Here is a 14,610-nt window from a genome sequence, read left to right on the forward strand (position 1 = left end):
AGTTATTTTTTTTATTGCTTTGTGTGTGTATCTAGTGTAGATTTTTGGTTTGCAATTTCCATGAGGTTTTGTAAAGCAGTCTATATATATGAGTTTGCTTCAATTTTGGCCTCAGTTCCCAATGCATTTCCAATATTCTCCATTTCTACTCTCCTCACAATTGCTGGATTTGATAGCATACTTTTGTGTGCATGATTTCCTACCTTTAGTTTTGGTTTGCCTTTCCTGGTGAGATTTCCAATTTTATATATTTTTTCATGGTTTCCTTTTCTTTTCAACCTAGACAATTTCCTTTATTATTTGTTGTAAAGCTGGTTTGATGGTCTTTAGCTTTTGCTTGTCTGTAAAGCCTTTGATTTCTTTTCTTTCTTTTTTTTTTCAGCCTTTGATTTCTTCTTCAAATTTTGAGGAGTACAATATTCTTCTACTGAATACTTGCTGAGTACAATATTCTTGGCTGTAGCTGTTTCCTTTCACCTGTGTAAAAATATTGTGCCACTTCTTTTTGACCTGCAGAATTTCTGAGAAATCAGGAATTTCTGATATCTAATTAAGGGAATCCCAATAAACTGATAATCTTATGGGGATTCCCTTGTATGCTATTTGTTGCTTTTCCCTTGTTGCTTTTAATATTTTCTTTGTTTTTAATTTTTCTGAGTTTGATCAATGTGAATCTTGGCATGTTCCTCCTTGGATTTATCTTGTATGGGACTCTCTGAGCTTCCTGGTCTTCAGTGAGTGTTTCATTTTCTATGTAAGGAACGTTTTTAACTCCAATCTCTGGAAATATTTTCTCAGGCCATTTCCTTCTCTCTTCTGCTTCTGGGAGTCCTGTAATGTGAATGTTGGTTCATTTAATGTTGTCCCAGAAGTCTCTGAGACTGTCTTTATTTCCATTTTTTTTTACCCTGTTCCATGACAGTGATTGCCACTATTCTGTCTTCCAACACACTTACTCATTATTCCACACTTTTTATCTGCTACTGATTTTTTCTAGTGTATTTTGCATTTCAGTTATTGTATTGTTCATCTCTGTCTCTTCTTTAAATCTTTTAGCACCTTATTAAATATTTCTTACATCTTCTTGGTCTGTGTCTCTAGTCTTATTAAAAAATCTTAGATCATATTTACCATCATATTTTAAATTCTCTTTCAGTAAGATTGCCCATCCTGTTTTCATTTAGTTGTTTTTGTGGGTTTTGTTCTTGTTCCTTCATCTGGAACATATTTCTCTGCCTTCTCATTTTGCCTAACTTTCTCTGTTTGTGGCCTGCTTTTCGTAGGATGCAGGATCTTAGATCTTCTTGCTTCTGTTGTCTGCCTCCTGGTGGGTGGGATTGGTCTTGGAGATAGTGCAGGCTTCTGGTTGGGAGGGACTAGTGTCTGCCTGCTGTCAAGTGGAGCTGGGCTACATCCCTCAAGTGGGCAGGGCCATAATAAGTGTTGTATTTAGAGGTGGCTATGAGCTTAGTATGGCTTTAGGAACCTGGTCAGCTCATGGATTGGGCTGTGTTCCTTTCCTGATGAATGTTTGAACTGTTGCATTCTGGCACTGGAGCCTGTAGGCCATTTGATATGTCCAGGTCTTGGAGTCAAAATGGTGACCTCTGGCAGAACTCACTCTGCTCAATAATCCCTGGTCCTCTGCCACCATTCTCCTTGCACCCCAGTGAGCAACAACTGACCCCACCTGCCAAGGGGACTCTCCAAGACCCTCAGGTAGGTCCAGCCCAGTTTCCTCTGGAGTTACTGCTCTGTCTCAGTGTACACAAAACCTTGTGTGCATACAGAAACGGTTCAGTGTCTGTTTTCCCCTGTCCTGTGGAGCTCCTGCCATCAAGCCCTTCTGGCCCTCAAAGCCAAATGCTCTGGCCAGGGGAGTGGATTTCTCCTCCTGATGCCAGGACTTCAGCCTGAAGAATCTGCCTTGGGGCTCAGAACTCTCACTCTTGTTGGAGAACTTCTGTAATATGATCATTTTTCAGTTTGTTGGTTGCATAGTTGGAAGATATGAGACTTGATTATGCTGTGAAAACACCCCTTCTACATCCCATTGTGGTTTCTTTGTCTTTGAATAAGATAAATTTTTTTTAAGTTGCCAATATTTTTGTTGATGATTGTTGAGCAGTTAGTTTTGATTTTTGTTTTCATAAGAGGGGTCTTCTACTCAAGTCCTTCTACTCCATCATGTTTTCCAACATCAAAGGGTTGCTTTAATTTGAATACCTGCTGCCTATTTTCTCAGCATGTGCTCATCATTATCACCTTGATATTGGGTATGCAGGTGCAGTGACCCTTTCATGCTTTCACAATGGTGATGGCTGTAACTTGGTACCTGCTATCAAGCCTCCTACTGCTGGCTGCAGCCCACCCTTTCCCAAGTCAGAGGAAGCAGGGCTTTGCAACTGCTCAGTAGTTTCGTAGGTGTGGCTGCACCCTGTGCACTCCTGGGACATGGGTAGCAAGACTTGGAGTCTGCTCCTGGAACTCCTAGAGGTAGCTGCTGCTTGTGCACTCCTAGAAGAGTGAGGGCAGTGTTTGGCATCAACTCTTGGGTTTTGTAGCAGCAACCCCAGCCGTGCTCGCGTCTGGAGCCCAGGATGACAGTGATTACTTGTGCCTGCTACTGCAGCTCCTGTAGGCATTGTCCTGTTGTCTTGGGATACTCACAGGGAAACCAGCTCTCTTAAGGTGGTTCTGCCCTCTTCTCATGTTCCCTTCAATAAAGCTGCCTAGCTCCTCTGGTGGGTTCAGGATTCCTCTGAATACATGCGTGCTTAATGAAGCCCAGCCTCTTCAGGCTGTGCTCACACAGCCAACCTCAATGATCTCCTTAGGTCTGACCATTGAGGCCTGAACTTTAGTACCCAGCCTTCATCCAGTCATGGATGAGTGTCTCAGGATAGGGAATGTAAGGTGGCTGTGCAGAACTTGTGTACAAATCACCCTCTGTTTTGCCTTCTGCAAACTGAATGCTGCTTTCTCATCCTAAGCTCTGAAGATCCTTTCTGTCCAGGCTGATCTTCCCAGTGGTGAGGAGACTTCCCAGAGTGTGGGAACACTTCTCCTTTACAGCTTCTTCCCTGGGGTGCAGAACCCATCCTGATTTCTTTTTGTTTGTTTGTTTTTCTTTTTGTCTTACCCAGATACATGGAGGTTTCATTGCCCATTCAGAAGTGTGTCTGAGTTCTGCCAGTCTTCACTAGCTATTCTGTGTAAATTGTTCCACTTGTAGACACATTTTTAATATTTTTGTGGGAGAAGGCATGCCTGACATCCTACTCCTCTGTTATCTTGATTGTGCCCCCTACATTGAGATATTTTAACAAGAAAGTAAAAATATAAAAGAGGACCAAACTCTAATGTCTCACCAAAAACCTACCAGAACTGGTAAACGAATTCAGCAAAGTTGTAGGATAAAATATTAATGCACAGATATCTGTTTCTTTTCTATATATCAATAATGAACAATCAAGAAGAGAAGTTTAAAAATCTCTTTTAAAATCACAACAGAAAGAATAAAATATATACAAATAATCTTAACCAAGGAGTTACATAAACTATAGCCCTAAAAGTATAAAACAATGGTAAAAGAAATTGAAGATGATACAAAGAAATGGAAAGATAACCTGAACATTAGTATTGGATAATTAACATTACTAAAATGTTTATATTACCCAAATAAATCTACAGATTTAATGTAATTCTTAACAAAATACCAATGGTATTATTCTCATAACAGAACAAGTAATCTAAAATTCATATTGAACTAGAAAGAGCACTGAATTTCAAAAGCAATCTTGAGTAAAAAAAAAAAAAAGAAAACACTCCTAGACTTCAGACTATAGTATAAAGCTATGGAAATAAAAAGACTGTGGTACTGCCAGAGCAACATACAAGTAAATAAATGTACAATAGAGAGAGCCCAGAAATAAACTCACATACCTATGGTCAATGAATATATGACACAAAGGAGACAAGACTACACAATGAAGAAAACAGTCTCTTTAATTAGTAGTGTTGGTAAAACTGGACAGCTGTATGCAAAATAATGAGATTAGAACATTTTTTTCACACCATATACAAAAATAAACTTAAATGGCTTAAAATCTTAAAAGTACAAACAGAAATCATTAAAGTCCTAGAAGAGAACACAGGCAGAACATTCTTTAACACAAATCATACCAATATTTTTTGGTATTCTCTCAATGCAAAAGGAATAAAAGCATACATGAATATGACCTGATTAAAATTAAAAGTCTTTGCACAGCAAAAATAAACCATTGACAAAACAAAAAGACCTATAAAATGGAAGAAAACATTTGCAAATGATGTGACAGACAAGGATTTATTTATCCAAATATAGAAACAGCACATACAATCCAATATCAAAGAAGCAAACAATTCAATCAAAAATTGGGCAGAAGACCTGAATAGATATTCTTTCCAAAGAAGACACACACATGGTTAATAGACACATGAAAACATGCTCAAATCACTAATTATAAGAAAAATGCAAATCAGAAAACAATGTGATATTATATCACACCTTTCAGAATGGCTATCATCAAACAGTCGACAAATAATAAATGTTGGAGAGAACATGTAACTAATGGAACAGTTGTACACTATTGGTGGGAATGAAGCTGTTGCAGTCACTGTAGAAAACAGTAAAGAAGTTCTTCCAAAAACTAAAAAAATTGAACTACCACATGATTCAGTAATTCTGCTCCTGAGTATATAACAGGAAAAAAAATGAAAATACTAATTTTGAAATATACAGGCATCTCAGTGTTGATAGCAACACTATTTACAATAGCCAAGATATGGAAGCAATCCAATGTTCTTTAATATATTAATGGATAAAGAAGATATGATAAAAGTCATAAAAAAGAATGAAAACTCTGTGGTTTGCAACAATTTAGATGCCCCTAGAGGGTATTATGGTTAGTGAAATATGTCAAAGACAAATGCTCATTTTTTTCACATGTATGTGGAATCCAAAAAATAAAACAAATGAATATACCCAAAAGTATTTAATGAACAGAAACAGACTCACAGATATAGTAAACAAACTAACGGTTACCAACAGGAAAAGTGAAGTGGGATGAGGCAAGATACAAGCATGGGATTAGGAGATATATACAAATCTATGTAAATTAAACAACAAAGATAGACTATAAGGAGAAGGAATTATAGCCATTATTTTGTAATAAATTTAAATGGTGTATACCTATAAAAATATTGAATAACTATGTTGCACACCTGAAACTAATATAATATTGTAATTATAAATAAACTTCAAATAAAATATCAAAGAATATCCAATTCTTTGGCACTTAGGTTTCTTTATGGTCCAACTCTCACGTCCATACATGACTACTGGAAAAACCATAGCTTTGACTAGACAGACCTTTGTTGGCAAAGTAATGTCTCTGTGTTTAAATATGCTGTTTAGGTTGGTCGTAGCTTTTATTCCAAGAAGCAAGTGTCTTTTAATTTCATGGCTGCAGTCAGCATCTGCAGTGGTTTTGGAGCCCCCCAAAATAAAGTCTTCCACGTGTTTTCATTGTTTCCCCATCTATTTGCCATGAAGTGATGGGACCGAATGCCATGATCTTAATTTTCTGAATGTTGAGTTTTAACTCAACATTTTCACTCTCCTCTTTCACTTTCATCAAGAGGCTCTTTAGTTCTTCTTCTCTTTCTGCCGTAAGGGTGGAGTCATCGGCATATCTGAGGTTATTGGTATTTCTCCCGGCAACCTTGATTCCACCTTTGCTTCATCCAGTGTAGCATTTCACATGATATGCTCTGCATATAAATTAAATAAGCAGGGTGACAATACACAACATTGAGGTACTTCTTTCCCGATTTGGAGCCAGCCTGTTGTTCCATGTCGTTCTAATTGTTGCTTCTTGATCTGCACACATATTTCTTAGAATACAGGTAAGAATTTTCCAAAGTTTGTTGTGATCCACACAGTCCAAGGCTTTGGTGTAGTCAATAATGTAGAATTAGATGTTTTCTTAGAACTGTCTTGCTTTTTTGATGATCCAACAGATGTTGGCAATTTGATCTTTGGTTCTTCTGCTTTTTCTAAATCCAGCTTGAATATCTGGAAGTTCACGGTTCACATACTGTTGAAGCCTTGCTTGGAGAATTTTGAGCATTACTTTGGTAGTGTGTGAGATGAGTGCAATTGTGTGGTAGTTTGAACATTGTTTGTATTGCCTTTCTTTGGGATTTGAGTGAAAACTGACCTTTCCTAGTCCTGCGGCCACTGCTGAGTTTTCCAAATTTGCTGGCATATTGAGTGCAGCCCTTTCAGAACATCATATTTTAGGATTTGAAATAGCTCAACTGGAATTCCAACACCTCCACTAGGTTTGTTCATAGTGTTGCTTTCTAAGGCCCACTTGACTTCACATTTCAAGATGTCTGACTCTAGGTGAGTGATCACACCAACGTGGTTATGTGGGTCATGAAGATCTTTTTTGTATAGTTCTTCTGTGTATTGTTGCCACCTCTTCTTAATATCTTGTGCCTCTTTTAGGTCCATACCGTTTCTCTCCTTTATTGTGCCCATCTTTGCATGAAATGTTCTCTTGGTATCTCTAACTTTCCTGAAGAGATCTCTAGACTTTCCCATTCTATTTTTCTCCTCTATTTCTTTGCACTGATCGCTGAGAAAGGCTTTCTTATCTCTCCTTTTTATTCTTTGGAACTCTGCATTCAAATGGGTATATCTTCCTTTTCTTCTTTTTCTTTAGCTTCTCTTCTTTTCTCAGCCATTTGTAAGCCCTCCTCAGACAACTGTTTTGCCTTTTTGCATTTCTTTTTCTTGGAGATGGTCTTGATCACTGCCTCCTGTACAATGTCACGAACCTCCATCCATAGTTCTTCAGGCACTCTCTTTATGGGATTTAATCCCTTGAGACTATTTTTTAATTTCTACTGTATAATAGTAAAGGATTTGGTTTAAGTCATACATGAATGATCTAGTGGTTTTCCCTACTTTCTTCAACTCAGCAATTCTGTCTCAGGGTATATCTGAAGGAAATGAAATCAGTGGTCAAAGAATTATCTGTACCCTCATTTGACTGCAGCATTATTTACAATAACTGACACAAGGAAACAAGGTAAATGTTCATCAACAGATAAATGGTTAAAGAAAATGTAATATATATAGAAACAGAATGCTATTAAAGTATTTTTTAAAAAGTAAATCCCATCATTTGTAACAAAATAGATAGAATGGATGGATCTTGAGGGTGTTTCTTAAGTGAAATAATGCAGACTGAGATAAACAATAATCTCATGTGTGGAATCTTAAAAAGAAACTTCATGGGAAAAGATATCAGATTGGTAGAAGTGGAGCTGGTGGGTGTGGAGGTTGGATGAAGGTGGTTAAAAGGTACAAACTTTCATTTATAAGATAAACAAGTACTGAAGATGGTATATGCAACATAATAGCTACAGTTGCCAAAAAAAGATATATTTGGAAATTACTGAGAGTAGATCATTTTTAAAGTTCTAAATACAAGGAAAAAAATTACAGCCATTAAAGAATATGGATGTTATCTCTAATTATTATGGTAAATATTTCATAATATATGTATGGAAATTATTATGTGGTACATCTTCAACTTACACAGATTTGTGTCAATTATATATCAATAAAACTGAAGAAGTAAATAAAATACTTAAATTTTTCTTCAAAATTAATAACAGCTTAAGTTCTCATTTTTCATGGTTTCAAAACATATTACAAAGATAACTTAGTCAAAAGGTATAGTACTGGCATGAAGACCTATATAAATATATATATCAATGAAACAGAAAAGAGCCTACCTGAATCTATGTGTATACTGCCATCTGATCCCTGATAAGGGTGCCAAGAATACACAAAAAGGAAATGATAGTCTCTTCAACTAAAGGTTTTGGTAAAACAGGATATCCACAAATAACAGAATGAAATTGGACTCTTATCTTGCATCATATGTAAATAGCAAAAATGGATTAAAGACATAAATATGCCAACTATAGCTCTGAAACTCCTAGGAAACAACAGAGGTAAAGTCTCATGATTTTGCTGCTGTTAGTAATTTCTTGTATATGAGAGAAAAAATAAAGGCTACAAAAGCAAAAATGGACATTAGAATTATATCTAACTATAAAGTTTCTGCATAGTAAAGGGAAAAAACAGAGTAAAAAGAGTCTACGGCATGGGAGAAATATTTTTGAATTACGCAACTGGCAGTGTATTAATACTCAAAACATATGAAGAATTCATTCAATTTAGTGACCAACAAGCCCAAAATCACCCAATTAAGTAGTGGACAAAGGACTTGAACAAACATTTGTCTAAAGATGTGAAAATGGACAACAGGTATATGAAAAGGTGCTCAATATTATTAGTCATAAGAGAAATGAAAAACAAAACCACAAAGTACCCCACGCCTGTTAGGATAGCCAATATCCAAGCAAAAACATGAAAATAAAGAAACAGACAAAACCAGAAGAAATTGACACATTTATTCAGTTTTGGGAAATGAAATATGGTATAGTTACTACAGAAAGCAGAAGTTCCTCAAATAATTTAAAATATATGATTGAGTGTATGATCAAGTAATCTCACTTGTTAGTATTTTTCCAAATATTTAAAATTTGAAACTTGAAGAGTTACATTACTCCCATGTTCCTTGAAACATTTGTCACAATAACCAAGAGGAGGCAAGCAATCTAAATGCCCTTTGATATATGAATCAGTAAACCAAATATTACATGCATACAATGAAATCACAATATTGTAAAATAATAATCCTCCAATTAAAATAAATAAATTTTAAAAAGAAGGAAATACTATCATATGTGACAATATGGATAAACCTTGAGGACATTATGTTAAGTGAATAAGCCAGTTACATAAAGACAAATAGTTCAAGATTCACTTATATGAGGTATCTAAGGTAGACAAATTCATGAAACAGAAAGAGTGTTATTTTCAAGCGTGTGGGGAAAGGAGGAAATAGGCAGTTGCTCTTAAATGGGTATAAGGTTTCAGTTATGCAAGATTCTATAACAAAAATACTCTAGACTGGGTATCTTATGCAAAATGCGCAAAATTTCTTATAGTTCTGGAGACTGAGAAATCCCAGATCAAGATGCCAGCAGATGTCTGGTGAGCTTACTTTCTGATTCATAGATGGCCATCTTTCTCTGTGTCCTCACATGGTGGTAAAGAGGTGAGACATCTGTGGGGTATCATATAAGAGCATTAATCCCATTCTTGAGTACTCCAACCTCATGACCTCCACTATCAAAGTCCAAGATTTTAACATACAAATTATGGGGAGACAAAAACATTCAGTCCATAATATTTGGTCACTATTGTGACATCAAATTAATGTCCTTCTCACCTGCAGAACACATCCATTGCATCCCAGCAGTTCCAAAAGTCTTTCCTCATTCCAACATTAACTCTAAAATAGAAGTTAAAAATCTCATCTAAATATCATATAAATCAGATATGGGTGAGACTCGAAGTATGGTTTTTCCTGAAGCAAATTCTCTCTAGCTGTGAACCTGAGAAACCAATTTATGTGTTTGCAAAATTCAATGGTGGGATTTGAAGAGGAGAATTAAGGGAAGAAAAAAGGTACCAAGTAAGTCTAAAACTTAACAGGAACCTTAAACATTCAGGTTCAATAATAATTATCTTTGAACTCTACTGCAATAAGTAAAAAAGAAGAGCAAAATAAAAAGTAAAAGAAAGAAAGAAAATAATAGAGCGGAAATCAATAAAATTGGAAATAGGAAAACAATAGAGTAAAAGCTATTAAACAAAAAACTATTTTTAAAAATGTTTTATTGAAGCATACTTGATTCACAGTATTACATTAGTTCCAGGTATACAATATAGTGATTCAACATTTTTTCTAGATTATTCCAAATTAAAGTTATAAAACATTGACTGTATTTGCTGTGCTATGCAATATATCCTTCTAATTTATTTGTTTTATACATAGCAGTTTCTACCTCTTAATCTCTTACCCCTATGTTGCCCTCCACCTTCCCTTGTCCCAGTGTTAATCACTAGTTTATTCTCTATACCTGTAAGTCTGATTCTGTTTTATTATATTCTTTTAAGTTTTATTTTTTTAGATTCCACTTATAAGTGATTAATGAAGTATATGTCTTTCTCTTTCTTATTTATTCCATTAAGCATAATAAACTTCAGGTCCATCTATATTGTTGCAAATGGCACAATTCTATTATTCTATATGAGTAATGTATACACACACACACACATATATATATCTACAAGCACACACATGTACATGAAGAAGAGTGCATGTAAAACTTGTGAAATCTGAATAAGGTCTGAATTGTACCAATATTTATTTCCTGACTTTGATTCTCTCCTATAGTTCCACAAGATATTAACATTGGGGAATGCTGAGTGAAAGGTGTATGGGATCTTCCTGTATATTTAGCACCTTCCTGTTAATCAATAATTATTTCAAAATAAAACGCTAAAACACACAAATGTGTGTTATAGTGAAATATGTATATTTATAAAATTCAACATTTATTTATGATTAAAACTTTTAATAATTAACAATAGAAAGGAGCATTCTCAACCTGATAGAAGACATTCACAAGTGATCAAGATACAGCTAGCATCTTCTTAAAGATAAGAGACTGAATTGAGTTCCCCCATTGATGGGTAACAGAGAAAGAGCACTTCTTTCACCATATCTATACAACATTTTGCTAAAGCACAGCCAAGAAAAGGAGAAGACTATTTTCCAGTGTTGGAAAGAAGAAGAAAAATTGTTTGTATTTACAAACAAGGCCATCAACCTAGAAAATTCCAAATAACCTACTAAAATAATAGGAATTAATATTGCAGCAAGCACATATGATACAAAATATATACAACTGTATTTTATATAACTAGCAATTAAATATAACTAGCAATAAAAACTGGAAGTTGAAAATTTATTTATTTAAAAATTTTATTTTATTGGAGTATAGTTGACTTACAATGTTATGTTAGTTTTAGATATACAAAAAAATTATTCAGCTATACATGTGCATATATTCATTTTTAGATTCTTTTATCATATAGGTTATCACCAAATATTGAATAGATTTCCTTTTTTCCTAAACAGTAGGGGCTTGTTGGTTATCTATCCTATATATAGCAATATATGTGTGTTCATCCCAGACTTCTGGCTTATCTTACCTCCCACATTTCCATTTTGGTAACAATAAGTTTGTTTTCAATAACTATATGTCCATTCCTGTTTTAAAGGAAGTTCATTTGGGCTTCCAGTTTAAGATGGCAAAGTAGAAGGACATGTGCTCATCAACTCCTGCAAAAGCATCAAAATTTCAACTAGCTGTTGAAATACCATCAACAGGAGGACACTGGAACCCACCAAAAAAAGATATTTCACACTCTAAGGACAAAGAAGAAGCCACAGTGAGACAGTAGGTGGGGTGCACATGATAAAATCAAATCCCATGCTTACCAGGTGGGTGACCCACAAACTGGAGAATAATAATACCAAAGTTCTCCCACTGTTGTGAAAGTTCTGAACATGACATCATGCTTTCAAGCCTTGGGATATGACAAAGGGACTGGGAATCCCTAGGGAATCTGACCTTGAAGGCCAGCAGGATTTGATTATAGGACTTTCACAGGACTCGGGGAAACAGTCTGGGAGACTCCAGTCTTGGAGGGCACAAACAAAAGCTTGCACACAACAAGAAAGAGGAAAGAAGCAGTGAACCCACAGAAGACTAAACCAAAACTACCTGCTAGTGTTGGAGGGTCTCCTGTGGAGGCATGGGTCAGCAGAGACTCACCACAGGGACAGGGGTCATGGCAGGAGTAGTCCAGGAAGGTCCTCATTGGTGTAAGCCCTTTTTGAGGTCACCAATAACCCTACCATAGAGCCCATAGACCCCAGGACTGGGTCACCTCAGGCCAAACAAATACCAGGGAGGTAGCACAACCCCAACCACAAGCAGATAGTTGTATTAAAGTTTTACTGAGCAAGGCCCTACCCACTGGGGCATGACACAGTTATTCCCACAGACAGTCCCTCCCATCAGGAAGCTCACACAAGCCTCTTAGCCTCATCCCTCAGTGGGCAGACAGAAGAAGCAAGAAGAATCGACAGTCCCATAGGGGCTAAAACAAAAGCCACATTACAGAAAGTTAATCAGGATGAAAAAGCAGAAAATTATGTCCCAGATGAAGGGACAAGATAAATTCCCAGAAAAACAACTAAACAAAGTGTAGATAGGCAATCTTCCAGAAATAAAATTCAAAATAATGATAGTGAACATGATCCAGGTTATTGGGAAAACAATGGAGAAGATGCAAAAAGTCTTTACCAAAGACCTAGAAGAACTAAAGAACAAACAGAGATGAATACACTAGAAAGAATCAATAGCAGAATAACTGAGGCAGAGGAATGGATAAATGACGTGGAGAACACAATGGTGGAAATCACTGCTGCAGAAAAGAATACAGAAAAGAAATGAAATGAAGACAACACAGGAGACCTCTGGTACAACACTAAACACAACAACATTGGCATTATAGGGGTCTCAGAAGGAGAAGAGAGAGAGAAAAGGACCTGAAAAACTACTTGAAGATATATAACTGAAAACTTTCCTAACATAGGAAAGGAAACAGTCAACCAAGTCCAGGAATCACAGAAAGTCTCAGGCAGGATAAACCAAAGGAGGAACACACTGGCACACATGGCAATCAAACTGACAAAAATTAAAGAAAAAAATAAAATATTAAAAGCAACATGGGAAACATGACAAATAACACACAAGGGAACTCCCATCAGGCTGTCAGCTGGTTTCTCAACAGAAACTCTACAAACCAGAAGGGAATTGAGTGAAATATTTAAAGTGATGAAAGGGAAGAACCTACAAGCAAGAATACTTTATCCAGCAGGACTCTCATTGAAATGTAATGGAGAAATCAAAAGCTTTCCAGAGAAACAAAAGTTAAGAGAAGTCAGCACCACCAAACCAGCTTTACAACTAAATGCTGAAGAAACTTCTCTAGGCAGGAAACACAAGAGAAAGAAAAGACCTACAACAAATAAACCCAAAACAATTAAGCAAACAGTAATAGTGTCATGCATACATGCATGTGCTCACTTGCTTCAGTCGTGTCCAACTCTTTGCGACCCTATGGACTGTAGCCTGCCAGGCTCCTCTGTCCATGGGACATCCCAGGCAAGAATACTGGAGGGGGTTGCCATATCCTCCTCCAAGGGAATCTTTCCAACTCAGGGATCAAACCCACATCGCCTGCATTCCAGGCAAATTCTTTAATGCTCAGTTACTGGAGAAGCCCATAATAGGATCATACATATTGATAATTACTTTAAATGTAAATGAATTAAAGGCACTAACCAAAAGACATAGACTGACTGGGCAGATGAAAACATGTGCATATATGCATTTCCACTTACCACATCATTCTGCTTGAGCCCCCAAATTGTCTGTGATTATTTTTATTGTTAGGTTAATCATATTCCCATTGTGGCTCACAATTGTAATCATCTTTTAGTTTTTTGTCTGGCTATTGATTGTGAAAACTGATAAACATCTTTTACCTTGTGGTTATGTAATTATTACTCATTTAATGCCATTGTATCATAATTGGTCAACAGAAAAATAATAAAACTCTGTATTACCAAACCTATCACTTAATAGAAAAATTTGTAATCACTTTTAAAAAATTCAGATGTATATCAGAATTACCTTGGAATTTTTGAAAAATAGAAATGCCCAGGTAGTGTTTTTTTTTTTCTCCAGAGCCTCAGATATATTTCTAATGAGCAGCCATGTTTAAAAACACTGGACTATATGAGGATTTTTTTTACTTTTATCTAGTTTGTTTCACTTTTTCTATTTCATATTCAGTGCTCCCATTTCATTTAGCTTATGTTTTCCAATTTCTCCATCTCTTTTCCCCCTTGATGTTCTTCTCATCTTTATCAAGCATAGTAGAAAAGCTTTTGTATATATATATATAAATAACATGTATATAATATATATATATATTTCAGAAAAGATGAATTGTTGCCACCTAAAATATTTGATTCTATTTGATGGACTTAGTATGAACAGAATGCTAGATATCTTTTTTTTTTGAATGCTAGATATCTTATAATAACCTATAATGTAAAATAATTTCAAAAGTATGCATGTGTATATCTATAACAATCACCTTGCTGTGCACCTGAAACATAGTAAGTCAACTGTATTTCAATAATATATATATAAAGATAAAAAAATAAAATAAGTTTGTTTATTTTCTTTTCCTTTTTAAACTAGATTCCCCATGAGTGATATCATATGATATTTAGCTTTTCCTGTATGACTTACTTAACTTACTATGATAACCTCCAAGTCCATCCATGTTGCTGCAAATGGTATTATTTCATTCTTTTTAAAGGTCAAAAAATATTTCAATGTATATATATACCTACAACATCTTCTTTATCCATTTTTCTGCTGATGCACAATTAGGATGCTGCTGTGACTTGACTACTATAAATA

At 35.6% G+C, this 14,610-nt stretch overlaps 1 protein-coding gene across 1 annotated transcript in view; it reads right to left on the minus strand.

Moving 5' to 3' along the window:
• Positions 1-8,522: 8,522 nt before the first annotated feature.
• ARHGEF9 (Cdc42 guanine nucleotide exchange factor 9) overlaps positions 8,523-14,610 on the minus strand; it is a 396,118-nt gene continuing 390,030 nt past the window's right edge. The window contains exon 12 of the mRNA XM_070461884.1: positions 8,523-9,257. Coding sequence (XP_070317985.1) covers positions 9,163-9,257 — 95 coding nt within the window. The 3' untranslated portion in view covers positions 8,523-9,162. The remainder of the gene's footprint in view (positions 9,258-14,610) is intronic.

Source organism: Odocoileus virginianus, chromosome X, assembly GCF_023699985.2.
Source record: "Odocoileus virginianus isolate 20LAN1187 ecotype Illinois chromosome X, Ovbor_1.2, whole genome shotgun sequence".
Taxonomy (NCBI): domain Eukaryota; kingdom Metazoa; phylum Chordata; class Mammalia; order Artiodactyla; family Cervidae; genus Odocoileus; species Odocoileus virginianus.